The sequence below is a fragment of the Neoarius graeffei genome, chromosome 15 (genome assembly GCF_027579695.1).
Source record: "Neoarius graeffei isolate fNeoGra1 chromosome 15, fNeoGra1.pri, whole genome shotgun sequence".
Taxonomy (NCBI): Eukaryota; Metazoa; Chordata; class Actinopteri; order Siluriformes; family Ariidae; genus Neoarius; species Neoarius graeffei.
Window position 1 is genome coordinate 35,580,491 of NC_083583.1, and position 17,027 is coordinate 35,597,517.

The following is a 17,027-nucleotide window of genomic DNA, read 5'->3' on the forward strand; positions in this document are numbered from 1 at the left end:
GTTCTCCCCGTGTCTGCATGGGATATTCATCACAAGTGTGTGATGAATAAAGTTGTGCTTTCTTTCTTTCACACCCTCACTATGGACTGTTCTGGCATTGGAAAGAGGTTCTGCAGCATCCGGTGCAGGACCACCAGGTTCTGTAACAGCTTTTTCCCTCAGGTCACCAGACTCCTGAACTCCAAATCCAAACTTCTGTTTATAACTTGAACATTTCCTCCGGGTGCTCCGGTTTCCCCCACAGTCCAAAGACATACAGTTAGGTTAACGTGGGGCGGCCTTGGGCTGAAGTGCCCTTGAGCAAGGTACCTAACCCCTAACTGCTCCCCGGGTGCTGTAGTGTGGCTGCCCACTGCTCTGGGTGTGTGCGTGTGTGTTCACTGCTTCAGATGGGTTAAATGCAGAGAGGAATTTCACAAATGTGTGATGAGTAAAGTTGTGCTTTCTTTCTTTCACACCCTCACTATGGACTGTTCTGGCCTCTGGAAAGGGGTTCCGCAGCATCCGGTGTAGGACCACCAGGTTCTGTAACAGCTTTTTCCCTCAGGTCACCAGACTCCTGAACTCCAAATCCAAACTCTAAACTTCTGTTTATAACTTGAACATTTCCTCCGGGTGCTCCGGTTTCCCCCACAGTCCAAAGACATGCAGTTAGGTTAACGTGGGGTGGCCTTGGGCTGAAGTGCCCTTGAGCGAGGCACTGAACCCCAGACTGCTCCCCGGGTGCTGTAGTGTGGCTGCCCACTGCTCTGGGTGTGTGCGTGTGTGTGTGTTCACTGCTTCAGATGGGTTAAATGCAGAGAGGAATTTCACAAGTGTGTGATGAATAAAGTTGTGCTTTCTTTCTTTCAGACCCTCACTTTGGACTGTTCTGGCCTCTGGAAAGAGGTTCCGCAGCATCCGGTGCAGGACCACCAGGTTCTGTAACAGCTTTTTCCCTCAGGTCACCAGACTCCTGAAATCCAAACTCTAAACTTCTGTTTATAACTTGAACATTTCCTCCGGGTGCTCCGGTTTCCCCCACAGTCCAAAGACATGCAGTTAGGTTAACGTGGGGTGGCCTTGGGCTGAAGTGCCCTTGAACGAGGTACCGAACCCCTGACTGCTCCCCGGGTGCTGTAGTGTGGCTGCCCACTGCTCTGGGTGTGCGTGTGTGTGTTCACTGCTTCAGATGGGTTAAATGCAGAGAGGAATTTCACAAGTGTGTGATGAATAAAGTTGTGCTTTCTTTCTTTCACACCCTCACTATGGACTGTTCTGGCCTCTGGAAAGAGGTTCTGCAGCATCCGGTGCAGGACCACCAGGTTCTGTAACAGCTTTTTCCCTCAGGTCACCAGACTCCTGAACTCCAAATCCAAACTTCTGTTTATAACTTGAACATTTCCTCCGGGTGCTCCGGTTTCCCCCACAGTCCAAAGACATGCAGTTAGGTTAACGTGGGGCGGCCTTGAGCTGAAGTGCCCTTGAGCGAGGTACCGAACCCCAGACTGCTCCCCGGGCGCTGTAGTGTGGTTGCCCACTGCTCTGGGTGTGTGCGTGTGTTCACTGCTTCAGATGGGTTAAATGCAGAGAGGAATTTCACTGTGCTTGAAGTGTGCATGTGACGAATAAAGGTTTCTTCTTCTAATTCCACAGGCCACTTTATACTACTGCACTTTATAATATTTTTGCTGCTGCATAATTTAATACACTTCATATTAAATTCTGTACTGAGCCAAATTGCAACGAAATTTCGTTGTGTGTCCACTTGTTGCAGACTGAACAGCAGTAAAGGCTGCCTGAGGCTAATAACACTCGCTCTGGAAGCCATGTTAGCGTCACTATTACGTCATATTCCTGAGACTTCCGGTTTCCTGTTTCCAATATGGCCGCGTCCAGGTTAGAAATCAATTTTATCAGGTTATTATCGCGTTGTGAAGCTATTGCTTCGGAAAAAAGGAGCGAGACTGAATGGAGGCTGGAGAAGGTAACTTTAACTAAACGTCTGTGCTGTAAAAGTTGTAGTTGTCGCGGTGTTTTAATGTTTTTGCGAGTTAATTTGGGTTCTTGAGTTTCTGCAGCAGCAGCTCTGTGAGCCACGTCGGCCAGCAGGAGGATAAACAGGCAGGAGGAGCCGCTTAGTACTCATTCCACACACTGCACTTACACACACTGACATGGTTCATTATTCTAAATCCGTCAGCTAGGATTAAAAGCATGTATGAGTGATTCTGCTTTGCTCTTGTACATTACATTTCTCATGATTTTAGCAGCAGATAGAAAAAAAAGGACTTTTTCAGCTGTAGAATCTGTTCAGTGTAAATAGTGGCAGTAATTTGTCTAATGTCACTAGCTTGGGGGCAATTCCATGTAAATGTCAACCTCACCATGCAAAAATAAAGCAACATGTAATACATCAAAACCACTCCCAGAAATATCACCTAGGCCTGTATTTTACAGATGTGAATAAGTTGAACCAATTTGTAACCAACCTAATATGTCACTGTCAGTCTTTCTTTCTTATAATGTAAACCCCAAGCTAAAATCAACTTTGATCATGTACAATTCTATATTATTGCCACAAGCCACAGAAATGTATGCTAAAATCCACAAAACAGCAAAACAATAGCCATCCTAAATATTATTTAAGAACTTTGATAGTTTTAGCTGATATTTAGAGAGTTTTTCAAAGGGTTATGGTGGTTAAATTGCTGATTTTCTAAACATATGCCATGTCTATTTCAGACGCGTCACATCCATAACGCTGACTTTTCCTTCCGAAACTCTGCATGAAATACAAAATATTTTAAACAAAGATTTTTTAAAACTCACCTTGGACCCCTCTATCAAACAGATATCTCTATTTCGACATTAGGTTTATAATTTCACAGAGTTTGATAAAAATGTACAGTCACCCAAGAAAAGTGATCCTTTTTCTGTCACATCCATAACGCATCTTTTATTGGCATTTTCTGGCATGCCCTAGATGTACTATGGGAATTGTTCTTGTTCTATCACTTCTCCAGTATGGTACAGCCTTAAAATATGCAACACCTGTTTAAATACTGGGAGACAATAAAACATGCACTGGGTCATTTGTTGCCATTTTGAGTTCAAGTGTCACGTCCATAACGCTGGAATTGCTCTTGGATAAAATGAAGAAATGCAGTATTTTAAGTCCTAGCTAGTTGTCCAGCAGGAAGAGTAATAATGCCTAGTAATGAACATGTTAGGAAAGTCCCAGTGAAAGGTAAGATGTACACTACCGTTCAAAAGTTTGGGGTCACTTTGAAATGTCCTTATTTTTGAAAGAAAAGCACTGTTCTTTTCAGTGAAGATCACTTTAAACTAATCAGAAATCCACTCTATACATTGCTAATGTGGTAAATGACTATTCTAGCTGCAAATGTCTGGTTTTTGGTGCAATATCTCCATAGGTGTATAGAGGCCCATTTCCAGCAACTCTCACTCCAGTGTTCTAATGGTACAATGTGTTTGCTCATTGCCTCAGAAGGCTAATGGATGATTAGAAAACCCTTGTACAATCATGTTAGCACAGCTGAAAACAGTTGAGCTCTTTAGAGAAGCTATAAAACTGACCTTCCTTTGAGCAGATCGAGTTTCTGGAGCATCACATTTGTGGGGTCGATTAAATGCTCAAAATGGCCAGAAAAATGTCTCGACTATATTTTCTATTCATTTTACAACTTATGGTGGGAAATAAAAGTGTGGCTTTTCATGGAAAACACAAAATTGTCTGGGTGACCCCAAACTTTTGAACGGTAGTGTATAAGACAGTAGTGAGACCAGCTGTGATGTATGGATTGGAGACCGTACCCTTAACGAAGAGACAGGAGGCAAAGTTGGAGGTGGTGGAGTTGAGGATGTTAAGGTTTGCGATGGGAGGTTGGACAGGATAAGGAACGAGCAGATGTGGAGAGCTTGGGAATTAAGCTAAGAGAGATGAGACTGAGATGGTATGGGCACATCCTGAGAAGAGATGCAGAGCATGTTGGAAGGAGAATGTTGAGGATGGAGCTGCCAGGCACACGGAAACGAGGAAGGCCAAAGAGGAGATACATGGATGTGGTGAGAGAGGACATGAAAGTGGCAGGTGTGGTAGAGAAGGATGCTGAAGACAGGGAGCGATGGAGACTAAAGATCCGCTGTGGTGACCTAATTGGGAGCAGCCAAAAGAAGAAGAAGAATGAACGTTTTATTTAGAGGGTCAATCCTAATAGTGCACGAGATAGGTTGCGGTGGTTATTAGTTCATACTCTATACAGTGCCCTTTATGGAAGGAGTGAAGATTCTTGGTGTGTTTAAAAGGCCTGACTTAATCTTCCCAGAATCGAGTTGTTTTTGGTTTGTACTCACATGGCGGCGCGGTGCTGTCACCTCGCAGCAAGAAGGTTTGGGGTTCAAGCCCAGCAGCCAACGGAGGCCTTTCTGTGTGGAGTTTACATGTTCTTCCCGTGTCTGCATGGGTTTCCTCCGGGAGCTCCGGTTTTCCCTACAGTTCAAAGACGTGCAGTTAGGTTAACATGGGGCAGCCTTGGGCTGAAGTGCCCTTGAGCAAGGTACCCAATCCGTAACTGCTCCCCAGGCGCTATAGTGTGGCTGTCCACTGCTCTGGGTGTGTGTGTGCGTGCACGCGTGCGTGTTCACTGCTTCAGATGGGTTAAATGCAGAGGATGACTTTTACTGTGCTTGAGTGTGCATGTGACACATAAAGGCTGCTTCTTCTTCTCACTCTGCGAGCTTTCTGTGCAGCAGAATCCCTTCGAAATCCATCTTGAACTTTTTCGTTATCTATGTGTCTTACGTGGATGTTTGGAATAGAGTACACCTGATGTCTTCCTTCCTTCCCTTTACTGCCACAAAATGGCCGAGGCTGGTTCTGGTCCAATACAACAGAATAGCCATAGGCAAACATAATGGATCGGTTGAAAGACTTTAAAATATAACTGGTTTGACAAAATATCTTCAATTTCACATGATAATTTATGATTATATGTCACCAGATTGTTGCTTCTGAAACAGTGTAATGTTCATGGATGCGAAAATGGTGACTTGCTACTTGACACAGATTTCTGGGAAGGCTGAGCAGCCCCTTTAAATCCAGTTTTAGACTGTGTGGTTTGTCACACACGCCACGATACCAATAAAATTTTGATCAGATCTATAACATGTCATATGTTGTCCTTGTCAGATTATACAATGAAGGTTCCCAGCTCTTTGTCCTGTATATATATATTTTTCCCTGTGTTTTCCCTTCTTCCTCTACACATTCATTTCAACTGAGGAAGGGCAGGTAATTATCTGAGGAGTTGAATCATGTGTTGAGCAGAGAAAACACTAAATTGTGCAGGACAGATTTAGGAACCCATGCTTTAATGATAGAAAAATAATTATGGCAGTTTAGTTTTATACCACTTCCTGAAGGGAAGTGATGCCTGATCTCTTTATCTGTCCATCACAGATTTTTTTTTTTCCAGCTCGGATCTTTGTACGAATGCGATGCTGCCTCATTTGTCAGTTTCCTTGAATAAATAAACATTAATGCATGTTTCAGACTTTGGTCCACCTGTAGTGCTCGTCCGTGTTGGTTGTTAGCTGTGACGTCTGTATATTTACTGATAATTACAAATATCTTCATGTCGTTCAAGTATGTCAGTGCCTTGGAGGATATGCTGGTAGCATTGAGAAAGAGTCCAAGGTATGACAGCATACACCTTTCTTACACTTTTCAATACTTCTTGGCTGTTTTTCTTCATTCTGTATGCATAAATCTGTATGTGAATCTGTAGTGTAGTGTAGTGTACTGACTTAATTTTTTCTTAAACAATTTGTTTATCCTTTCAGCAAACCTACTGCTGAGATCCTGACCGACTACACACGTAAAGTTGACTTCCTCAAAGGCCTTATAGAGGCTGAAAAGCTGGTCAGTGTGCTTTTTCAGGTCTAATCTTTTCACTCGCATCACACAAGAACAGTTTATACTGAATTCCACTCTTCCTGTCCTTGTGCAGCCGTCACCTTCAGAGAAAGCTTTAGCCAATCAGCTCTTGGCGCCAGGTCGCACACCCACCATCTCCAGTGAGAGGATGTCGGCCACCAAGATGGTGCACGTGCAAAGTAAAGCACGGTGCACAGGGGAGATGCGCTCCGAGCTCTTCGCCACTGTAAGATGCTTATTCTAATCTACAGTGGATTGCATAATTATCCCCCCTGGACCTTTCTGCATTTTGTAGCGTTACAGCCTGGAACTGAAATGGAATTTTATGCTCCGAATCTACTCAGTGACGCATGGTGCTGGTAGCATCATGTTGATTCATGTTTGTATCTGATATTTGACTTTTAATGGACGGTCTCTTCAAGGCCGAATCGCTATATGGTTGCGATATATTCTTTTCGTTTTTAATAATGGATTTATTGTCACTCTGCAGGCCGTTGACCATGTGAGGATATTTTTAGATATTAAACTATTATTTGATTCCTTTGCAGAACTTTGCCCCAGGCTTGTTTTTATAGTTCGCCGGTGTTTGGGGATCAGAATCAAGTTTATTGCCAAGTACGTTCTCGCTTTGGTGATCAGTGCTTGAACAGTTAAGATAGAAGACTTTAACAAAGACAAAAAGTAGCTATATACATAGAATAAGAAATAGAAGGATCTGAAATATACAAAATTGAAAAGTGGACATATTTAAGGGGTATATGCACAAGTTGTGGGCGGCACGGTGGTGTAGTGGTTAGCGCTGTCGCCTCACAGCAAGAAGGTCCTGGGTTCGAGCCCCGGGGCCGGCGAGGGCCTTTCTGTGTGGAGTTTGCATGTTCTCCCCGTGTCTGCGTGGGTTTCCTCCGGGTGCTCCGGTTTCCCCCACAGTCCAAAGACATGCAGGTTAGGTTAACTGGTGACTCTAAATTGACCGTAGGTGTGAATGTGAGTGTGAATGGTTGTCTGTGTCTATGTGTCAGCCCTGTGATGACCTGGCGACTTGTCCAGGGTGTACCCCGCCTTTCACCCGTAGTCAGCTGGGATAGGCTCCAGCTTGCCTGCGACCCTGTAGAAGGATAAAGCGGCTAGAGATAATGAGATGAGATGATGAGATGCACAAGTTGTTGAAGTCCAAGCTGTACAGTGTGTCCCGGAATGTGCAAAAATGGGTCACATGATGAAGATGAAGTTGGAGAAGAGACATAAGCGTGCTTGAAAGGAAGAGAATGTGTGTAGTGGGCCAAGTCAATAACCAAGCTGTACAGTGTGAGCTGGAATGTGCAGTAAAGGTTTAGAGTGAAGATGTATGACATGGCCTTGAAATGTGCAAAAATTGCAGTTCAGAGACAAAGTGCATTAATGTCACGGATTGGAAGGGTGAGGTTCGAGTCAGGGGGGTCTCTGACCTTATTGAAGAGGTCAGCTGTAGTGGGGGGAAAAAGCTGGCCTTATGGTGTGAAGTTTGGGTTCTAAAATGGACCGCAACCTCCTACTGGAGGGGAGTGGTTTGTCTGGGGTGAGAGGGGTCGGCCACAATCCTCTCTGCTCTCCTGAGGGTCCTGGACTCGTACAGGTCCTGAAGAGACAGAAGGTTGCAGCCAATCGTCCTCTCAACAGAGCGAGTGATGCACTGCAGTCTGCCCTTGTCCCTGGCAGCGGCAGCAGCATACCAGACGGTGACGGAGGAGGTGAGGATGGACTCGATGACGGTGGTGTAAAAGTGCACCATCATGGTCTTCAGCAGATTGAACTGCTTCAACTGTCGCAGGAAGCACATCCTGTGCTGTGCATCTTGATGAGAGAGCAGGTATGCGTCTCCCACTTGAGGTCCTGAGTGATTGTAGTGCCCAGGAAGCGGAAATACTCCACAGAGGTTACTGGGGAGTCAAACAAAGTGATGGGAGAGGGTGTGACGTAATCCCAGTTAAGTCCATTTCACTTCCAGGCTGTAACGCTACAAAATGTGAAAATGTTCAAGGGAGTGAATATTTATGCACAGCACTGTAAAATACATGGAGTGTCTTAATATAGAAAGCTTCATTAGTGTCTTATTCTGTGGTGAAAAACCTACTTATGAACTTTTGTTTGTTTTTTTTCTTTGACAGGCTGCCTCAAGTGCAGGTATGTTTCATTCGGTCATTGTAATCAGAAGTGTTCAGATTGGCAGAGAGGGAAGGAGACTGTCAGTGCTTGAATTTACTGTGACACTAGTGGTGTTTTTTTGTTTTTTGTTTTTTTTGACCCCCCCCCCCCCCCCCCCCCCCCCCCATCAGGTTCTGAGACAGAGCTGAGACATAGGTGAGACACTCACATCATCATCATCTGTCATACAGTCTGTCCTTCTGTCTTTCTCTCTCTCTCTCTCTCTCTCTCTCTCTCTCTCTCTCTCTCTCTCACACACACACACACACACACACACACACACACACACACACACACACTCTCTCACTTTTTTCTCTCTCTCTCACTTTTCTCTCCCTCAGTCTTTTATTTGCAAAAAGGTGCTTAACGTCACTTTGTGCTCCTTGTAGCTGCTTCCTGTAAGGTTAAAACACCCTGTATGCACACATCCTAGAAGTTAAAATCTCCTTGAAATTATGTGAATTAATTTCTAGCTTCAATTTTAAATACGGGCGGCACGGTGGTGTAGTGGTTAGCGCTGTCGCCTCACAGCAAGAAGGTCCTGGGTTCGAGCCCCGGGGCCGGCGAGGGCCTTTCTGTGTGGAGTTTGCATGTTCTCCCCGTGTCCGCGTGGGTTTCCTCCGGGTGCTCCGGTTTCCCCCACAGTCCAAAGACATGCAGGTTAGGTTAACCGGTGACTCTAAATTGACCGTAGGTGTGAATGTGAGTGTGAATGGTTGTCTGTGTCTATGTGTCAGCCCTGTGATGACCTGGCGACTTGTCCAGGGTGTACCCCGCCTTTCGCCCGTAGTCAGCTGGGATAGGCTCCAGCTTGCCTGCGACCCTGTAGAAGGATAAAGCGGCTAGAGATAATGAGATGAGAATGAATTTTAAATACGAGGTTTCTGCAACCTGAGCTCTAGTTTAGCATAGTGGAAACATCATGGCTTGTAAGAAGAAGTATATGTTCTTAAGACGGAACATGATGTGCAGTGTGTAGCTATTCATTCCTGAAATGACAAATATAGCTGTGGCTCTATGCCTTCCAATCCAGGTCTAAATCTATGAATGACACCTATGTATAAAATCTAAACAGTTTATGATAGAAATTAACAAACCCAAGGTTAAAACTGAGGTGACAAAATTACCATTTAAAAAAAAAATTGTCATTTCTACAGGTTAAAATCATTTCGACCCTTATAAGGCTAATGCTGACACAGTGTGAACCATTTAGTACTTCTCTAGATCGTTACATTTTTAAATGTATATGAAAGAATGTTAATCCACAGGCAGGTGGCCCACCTCCCCCAGCCCCTGCCCTCGAGTGGGAGTCTGTGAAACTCCTCATTTTCAAACATGTGCTGATTTGAGGCTCACTGTGCAACTCCTACCTCACACATCCACACCTCAACCCCTCCCTGTCTCCCCCCTCAGCCTCTTACACACTTTTTTTTTTTTTTTAATATAAATATCTTCAAAATTCCGCCGTGGCTGGCTCAAAGCTGGGGTTGAAGTTACACTTTAAAACCAGCCTAGTTAAAAATATCCACTCCTGTGTTGTGTGGTTGCCACCCAGACGCAGTGTTCCAGTGGACGAGTGCGAGAGTGCGGCTGAGCTCGATGCCGTACTGCAGCATCACAACAGTCTACAGGAGAAACTGGCTGAGGACATGCTGAACCTCGCACGCAACCTGAAGAACAACACACTCGCCGCACAGAACATCATCAAACAGGACAACCAGGTCTCTCATACACACATGCACGAGTGTTGGTGTGGCAGTGTTTTTTTTTAACTCAAATAATCCAGTGGAGAGTTTGAACATGTGTTAAAACTGTTAGGGGCTCAGAAACAAGCCCCTTATTTTATTTTATCTATTAATTTGTTTGCTAAAAATATAATCCAGCAGCTTTTATATATTGTCTGGTGGTAATGATGCTTAGAGCTTGACTGATTTTCAGCTTAAGTTATCCAGTTAACTAAGAGAGCCTGATTTATGGGGGCGAAAAACATCTGGCCTGAGTTTCCCAAAAGCATCGTAGCATATATAGAGCATGGTAGAGTGAGCAGCACAATGAATGCTCTCTCTTCTAATTAAGATGCTCTTAGCGTTAAGAGGCTTTTGGGAAACCCACCACTGATTTGAGTTCCTTTAAGTACGCTCACCTGTAACACAGCACGATAATTTAATTCTGTATTAATGCAACAGGTTTTAAACCATTACACTTAAACCATTATGCTAATCATGAAGTACTCTAATGTTTGCTCATTATTTTGCCGAGCAACCAAAGCTTGCTGTTAATGGATAACATTGTGTGGCAAAGTTACTCATCTCATCTCATTATCTGTAGCCGCTTTATCCTGTTCTACAGGGTCGCGGGCAAGCTGGAGCCTATCCCAGCTGACTACGGGCGAAAGGCGGGGTACACCCTGGACAAGTCGCCAGGTCATCACAGGGCTGACACATAGACACAGACAACCATTCACACTCACATTCACACCTACGGTCAATTTAGAGTCACCAGTTAACCTAACCTGCATGTCTTTGGACTGTGGGGGAAACCGGAGCACCCGGAGGAAACCCACGCGGACACGGGGAGAACATGCAAACTCCGCACAGAAAGGCCCTCGCCGGCCACGGGGATCGAACCCAGGACCTTCTTGCTGTGAGGCGACAGTGCTAACCACTACACCACCGTGCCGCCAGCAAAGTTACTGTTTATTGTAAATATTATTAATAATAAATTGAACAAGTGTTCCCAGACAAAACAAACCTCACCCGGCAGCACTTATTTTACACCTGTATGTTGATGATGGTAATATTTCTCAATGATCAGCTGTCAGGTTATAATCCTATGAAAATCCATGATCTTGAGTTTGACATTTCAAGGTCATGGTGCCAAATGAAAGCCCATATGGCACTTCCTATAAGTTGATAATGGTAAATATATGTCTACCATCAACCGTTTTCAAGTTACAGCCCTCTGAAAATCCGTGACCTTGAGTTTGACCTTTCAGGGTCACTCAAGGTCAAACATCATGGTGCCAAATGAAAGGCCATATGGGAGTTCCTATATGCTCATAATAGTAAACATCTGTCTATCGGCAACTGTTTGAGTTATAATGGAAAATGTTATGGTGACCATGACCTTCAACCAATTACCCCCAAAATTTAATCGGGTAATCTACGGACCATTGCCCACCTACCCTGAAAATTTGAAGTCAATCGGTGCAACTGTCCAGACGCTAGATTGTTAACAGACAGACACACAAACAAACAAATGAAAGTTTGAAAGAAAACTGAGAGATAGCCCATCATGTAGCATATCAATGGAAGCAGAATTGAAAGATGAAAATTTTTGGAATTGGTTTGAAATAAATATGATGAATCTGAAGGAAGATATCGTGAAAAAAATAATAATTGACCATTTTGGTGACCTTGACCGGATGACCTTCAAAATGTTGGAGGTTCTATTTGAGACCAATGCCCATCTATCCTGAAAGTTTCATGAAGATTGGTCCAGCTGTTGTAGTGGTGAGCACTGTCACCTCACAGCAAGAAGGTTCTGGGTTTGAGCCCAGCGGCCGGTGAGGGCCTTTCTGTGCAGAGTTTGCATGTTCTCCCCGTGTCCGTGTGGGTTTCCTCCGGGTGCTCCGGTTTCCCCCACAGTCCAAAGACATGCAGGTTAGGTTAACTGGTGACACTAAATTGACCATAGGTGTGAATGTGAGTGTGAATGGTTGTCTGTGTCTATGTGTCAGCCCTGTGATGACCTGGCGACTTGTCCAGGGTGTACCCCGCCTTTCGCCCGTAGTCAGCTGGGATAGGCTCCAGCTTGCCTGAGACCCTGTAGAGGACAAGCAGCTACAGATAATGGATGGATGGTCCGGCCATTTTCCCGTAATGTTGCTACCAAAAAACAAAGAAACCCCACCAAAAACAATACCTCACCCCCTGGTGGGCTCCATCCTGAGGGGGCGAGGTATTGTTTTCGAGGTAATAAGCTGATTGGTTGCAGGAAAACGTTATGGATGGGATAAGTTACCATTTTTTAGGGCAGGACCAGAAAACTTTTACTGATTATCATCATAACGTGCAGTGTTTGGATTTGAGCACCAGGGGGCAGTGGTGTGTGGCAGGATGAGCTGCAGGCTGCTTCTTTTTGTATTTTATAATTAGTTAATAAATCTCATTATCTCTAGCCGCTTTATCCTTCTACAGGGTCGCAGGCAAGCTGGAGCCTATCCCAGCTGACTACGGGCGAAAGGCGGGGTACACCCTGGACAAGTCGCCAGGTCATCACAGGGCTGACACATAGACACAGACAACCATTCACACTCACATTCACACCTACAGTCAATTTAGAGTCACCAGTTAACCTAACCTGCATGTCTTTGGACTGTGGGGGAAACCGGAGCACCCGGAGGAAACCCATGCGGACACGGGGAGAACATGCAAACTCCACACAGAAAGGCCCTCGCCGGCCACAGGGCTCGAACCCGGACCTTCTTGCTGTGAGGCGACAGCGCTAACCACTACACCACCGTGCCACCCTAGTTAATAAATCATTTGAATAATATATTGTTTAAGATTGGGGTTTTAAATTATACACAAGCAGCAATGTTCTAGTGTCACTGTATTATTGGTGTGTGATTGACAACCCCCCCGTCTTTCTACCCTCCCTCTCCTAACCGGTTGTTATATACACTACCTGGCCAAAAAAAGTCGCTGTTTGGATTTCAGTAACTAAGTACTTAAGTCCATTTGATTGAATAATTACTGCAGTAATTAATATTTCAGCTGGCAACAATTATTTTAACCCAAACTGATACAGTGAGAAGCGACTCATTTCTTAAACAACCCTTTCAGAAGACGTATCCGGCTCACTTGGGTATAGTTTAGTCTTTAAACCTTGGTTGGGTGTTTTGTGTGGATTTCCCATTTTGTCACTATTCATGGTGGTGTTTGTCCACCGAGCACGTGCTGTAGCCTTCACCTTTCTGTAGCTGTTGTGATGGAGTTAGATATGACTGAGAGATGTTTTGTCTTGTTAAGCAGGCTTCAACTGCATTGTATGTATTTGTTCCAGACTCTGAGTCAGTCCATGCGGCAGGCAGATGTGAACTTCGAGAAGCTGAAGACTGAATCGGAGCGACTGGAGCAGCATGCGAAGAAATCCGTCAACTGGCTCCTCTGGCTGATGCTCATATTAGTCTCGTTTACCTTCATCAGTATGATCCTGTTCATCCGCCTTTTCCCCAGACTCAGGTGATGTGGGCTGACTCAAACAGTGGGTTTAACACACACCACGCACACGGCCGGACCGGACCGGATCTGTGTTTTTGATTACACAAACCCCACTGAAGGCCTGGAAGTGACTCGAAAGGATCTTGTTTCGTTTGTAACAGCAAACATGGCCACTGTTCCTGCATCAACACTAATCCCTGTTCTTTATCTGCTCCATTCTCCTGTATAATATTAAAAGTTCTTCATAATCATCCTGTTATCTGCAGTCTTCCAGCGTCACACTGTGTCTGCAGTTTAGAACCCACTGATTCTTCCACATGAGCCCTGGTGTTCTCTGGGGGGGGGGAAGAAATGTTTCCGTGTTTTTTGCTGATCCTAGACTGCTGAGCGTGTCCTCGTTGGGGACAGATGGACATGGGCATCTCTTTGAGCAGTTAGACTCAGACCTCACTGATTTCAGTTCACTCGCATACACTTAGCTTGGTGGTATGCTACCTACATGTGGGAGTTAAATTTAAACAAAAAATTAAATTGTACACTCTTACCCTGTGTTAAAGTGCATATTCTGGACCAATTTCATGGGGTTTTTTTATATGAAAAAATGTCCCTTTACACACTCATCCAGAAGGGTAATTTTGCACAAGGCCATCTGTCTACAGCAGAAAAAAATAAAATAGCAAAACGCATCTGGAAAAACCCCAAGGGTGTCTGGAGCCAGATTCGTGACGTCACCTGCGGAAGCGCCAGCAGGCTGCGAGAGCTTCGCACGGTTTCAGTGCACAGCCTGTGTAGACCAAGCGCTCCCATTTCTCTCTCATTGTCCGGTCTTTTGGAAACGATGAGTACTAATCCCATCAAGATTGGTGTTGCTACCCCCTCCTACGATACATCTGTTAACCATTTTAATAATTACGTGATAACGTTGAAGAAATTTGCAGAAAACCACCAGGTCATTTTCTCATAAACAAACCAGCGCTGATGTAGGATTCAGAGGGAGGCGTCCCGCACGCGACGTCACGAAAATCAATGTTTCCCGGTAAATCCAAATGCCAAGTTTTTTCAGAGGCGGACCAATTCGCCTCAAATGGCTTGATTTCAACTGAATTTTTCTGGTATTGCGCAAGGTAAAAAAAATTGCAGAGAATGCAGAATGTTACAGATATTTGACCAAAGTTTAATATAAAATAGGAGAATTACATTGATCTCGCTCCTGAATTTACCCGTGGTATGCACTTTAGTGTCTGTGGTAGAGGTGTATCCAGGACTTTCTCTTTTTTTTCCTTTTTAAATCCTTCTCCTGCAGATAGGTTTTTTTGTTTTTGTTTGCATCCACTTTTGACAATTTGTAACAAACTTTAGTTGGATCTGCTTCCCAAAATATAAACAATCTTGTCATTTTATATAAACCACTGTAACTCTGACTGGGATAAAACACTTCGGCAAGATGCATGAACGTGGTAAAGGTGTCAGACATTATCACATGATCACCCAGGAGCTCTTGTGTTAATGAACATATGATTCTATATGATTAACCGTAGCAAGCAACGAGGCATCAGGCAATCGTTCAGTTTGTATGCATGTTCGCAACGCACAGTCAAGAGTTCAGCAACATTTTTATTGATTTTACTAAATTCTGTGCAAATTAGTATCAATGCTGCAAAGTGACAAATCCAAACTATTACCTTGAAGGATTCCTCAGACCAGTTCTATGGGACGTGTTTGTTTCCAAAATAAATATAAGAAAACCGTGTAACCATGGGTTCATTAATCCTGTCACATGCAACCTCTCATTAAATGCCTAGAGAGACATTATAATGAACAAAAGCATGGAAGGAAGTAACAGAGATCATTGGAGCGTCTGGTGCGTGTACGTAGCTAGTGCAGTTAACTTGCTTTCCTAATCTAATCTGAGAATTAAGCGAGTACAAAGCCGAGCAAATAGCATGTAAATCAAACAACTGATTAGTGCGTCATTTAATTTGTGTTTTGTTAGCTTTAGAAGGTATACAACTACCATTTCTCATCTTAAGAAATACTGGACGAGCCACGCACACAAAGTACAAAATGCAAAGCCACCAAATTGTCAAGTGTTAATGTTAAGTCGGAGTAAAAACCTTTGTTTACACAAGCTTTTTATTGGCTCCTATGGGATTTCAGTCCTGATGCACACCTCTATTACAGTGTCTCAAACCTGAGTCCATTTCATCCACTGACACATACTAGCATAATACGGCTGATGTTTTGTGTTTTTGAATCCTTCAAAAGGTTTTGCGGTCCAGGGTTTATCTGAATGTGTGTCGTCCTCGTGGAGGATATGTTCTGTGTTTTTAATTTTTGTTACACACACGCGCACACGTCTTAATTATCGTGGACTCGGTGAGGTTTGAACCGACTTACTGTAAAAACACCGTGTCCTAAACCTGAGGTCCAGCAGGCTTGTTGGAACTCGCCTGAGCCGGAGAGCCGCATTTTGAGACACAGTGGGAAGCTCTTCTGATCCTCTTTCATACACATGACTTGGTGAAGCTCAACAAACCTTCTGTACTTGAAGAGAAACGTGCCTAATTTGTGCATTCTCTAAAGTAAATAAAAAAAAAAAATCAAATTCTCCAGTGAACCTGAAGCTGTGTACTGTACAGTACATCCATTCTGAGGAAAACACCTCAAGGTCAGGAGCAGAGTCTCGGCATCACTTGTTCAAATTTAACTCCTATCCATAGTCTCTTTTTTTTTTTTAAATAAACTCCACAAGTTTCCTCCGGGTGCTCCGGTTTCCCCCACAGTCCAAAGACATGCAGGTTAGGTTAACCAGTGACTCTAAATTGAGCGTAGGTGTGAACGTGAGTGTGAATGGTTGTCTGTGTCTATGTGTCAGCCCTGTGATGACCTGGCGACTTGTCCAGGGTGTACCCCGCCTTTCGCCCGTAGTCAGCTGGGATAGGCTCCAGCTTGCCTGCGACCCTGTAGGACAGGATAAAGCGGCTACAGATAATGAGACATTATTATTGTATTTTATATTCTATATTTATTTGTAAAGTAGATATGGAAATATATCAAAAACATCAAAAAATTACATTTCTAACAATACATGCCAAAATTTCACTGAATATTTCTTTCTGATAAAGGGATTTGATTTGGAAACTGAGCAGCCAAGTAGGAATTTAATTGCCACATTTAATTTCCCCCACAGTCCAAAGACATGCAGGTTAGGTTAACTGGTGGCTCTAAATTGACCGTAGGTGTGAATGTGAGTGTGAATGGTTGTCGGTGTCTCTGTGTCAGCCCTGTGATGACCTGGCGACTTGTCCAGGGTGTACCCCGCCTTTCGCCTGTAGTCAGCTGGGATAGGCTCCAGCTTGCCTGCGACCCTGTAGGACAGGATAAAGCAGCTAGAGCTGATGAGATGAGATGGTTAAAGGAAAAAAAATAAGGTCCATTAAAAAAAAAAAAGGTTTATTTTCAAGTCCCACCCATGGCATTTGATTGACGGCATTTGATTGACAGCACTACCTTGTTGACAGGAACAGCAAAGGAGATTGTGTAAAGATGAGAGACCGCAATATTCAAAGGAAGGATTGCAATTATGCTTTCAGTACTGCAAAATCGCACCTGTTCAGAGGTTGAAAATAAAATGTGCACAAAAGTGAAATGCAAATATTTTGCAACTGGATTTGAATCTCAAA

At 44.0% G+C, this 17,027-nt stretch overlaps 1 protein-coding gene across 1 annotated transcript; it reads left to right on the top strand.

Moving 5' to 3' along the window:
• Positions 1-1,854: 1,854 nt before the first annotated feature.
• Positions 1,855-13,595, top strand: use1 (unconventional SNARE in the ER 1 homolog (S. cerevisiae)). The gene is made up of 8 exons (XM_060941198.1): positions 1,855-1,966; positions 5,649-5,698; positions 5,845-5,923; positions 6,012-6,164; positions 8,083-8,098; positions 8,251-8,275; positions 9,675-9,840; positions 13,187-13,595. The coding sequence occupies exons 1-8, from the start codon at positions 1,865-1,867 to the stop codon at positions 13,367-13,369; spliced, it is 774 nt and encodes a 257-aa protein (XP_060797181.1). The 5' UTR covers positions 1,855-1,864; the 3' UTR covers positions 13,370-13,595.
• The last annotated feature ends 3,432 nt before the right edge of the window (positions 13,596-17,027 follow it).

Excerpts from the sequence above, each read along its gene's own strand:
- use1 (XM_060941198.1), top strand. The coding sequence starts at position 1,865 with ATGGCCGCGTCCAGGTTAGAAATCAATTTTATCAGGTTATTATCGCGT. Across the intron at positions 1,967-5,648 it reads CTGAATGGAGGCTGGAGAAG|TATGTCAGTGCCTTGGAGGA; the intron begins GTAACTTTAACT and ends ATGTCGTTCAAG. Across the intron at positions 5,924-6,011 it reads TTATAGAGGCTGAAAAGCTG|CCGTCACCTTCAGAGAAAGC; the intron begins GTCAGTGTGCTT and ends GTCCTTGTGCAG.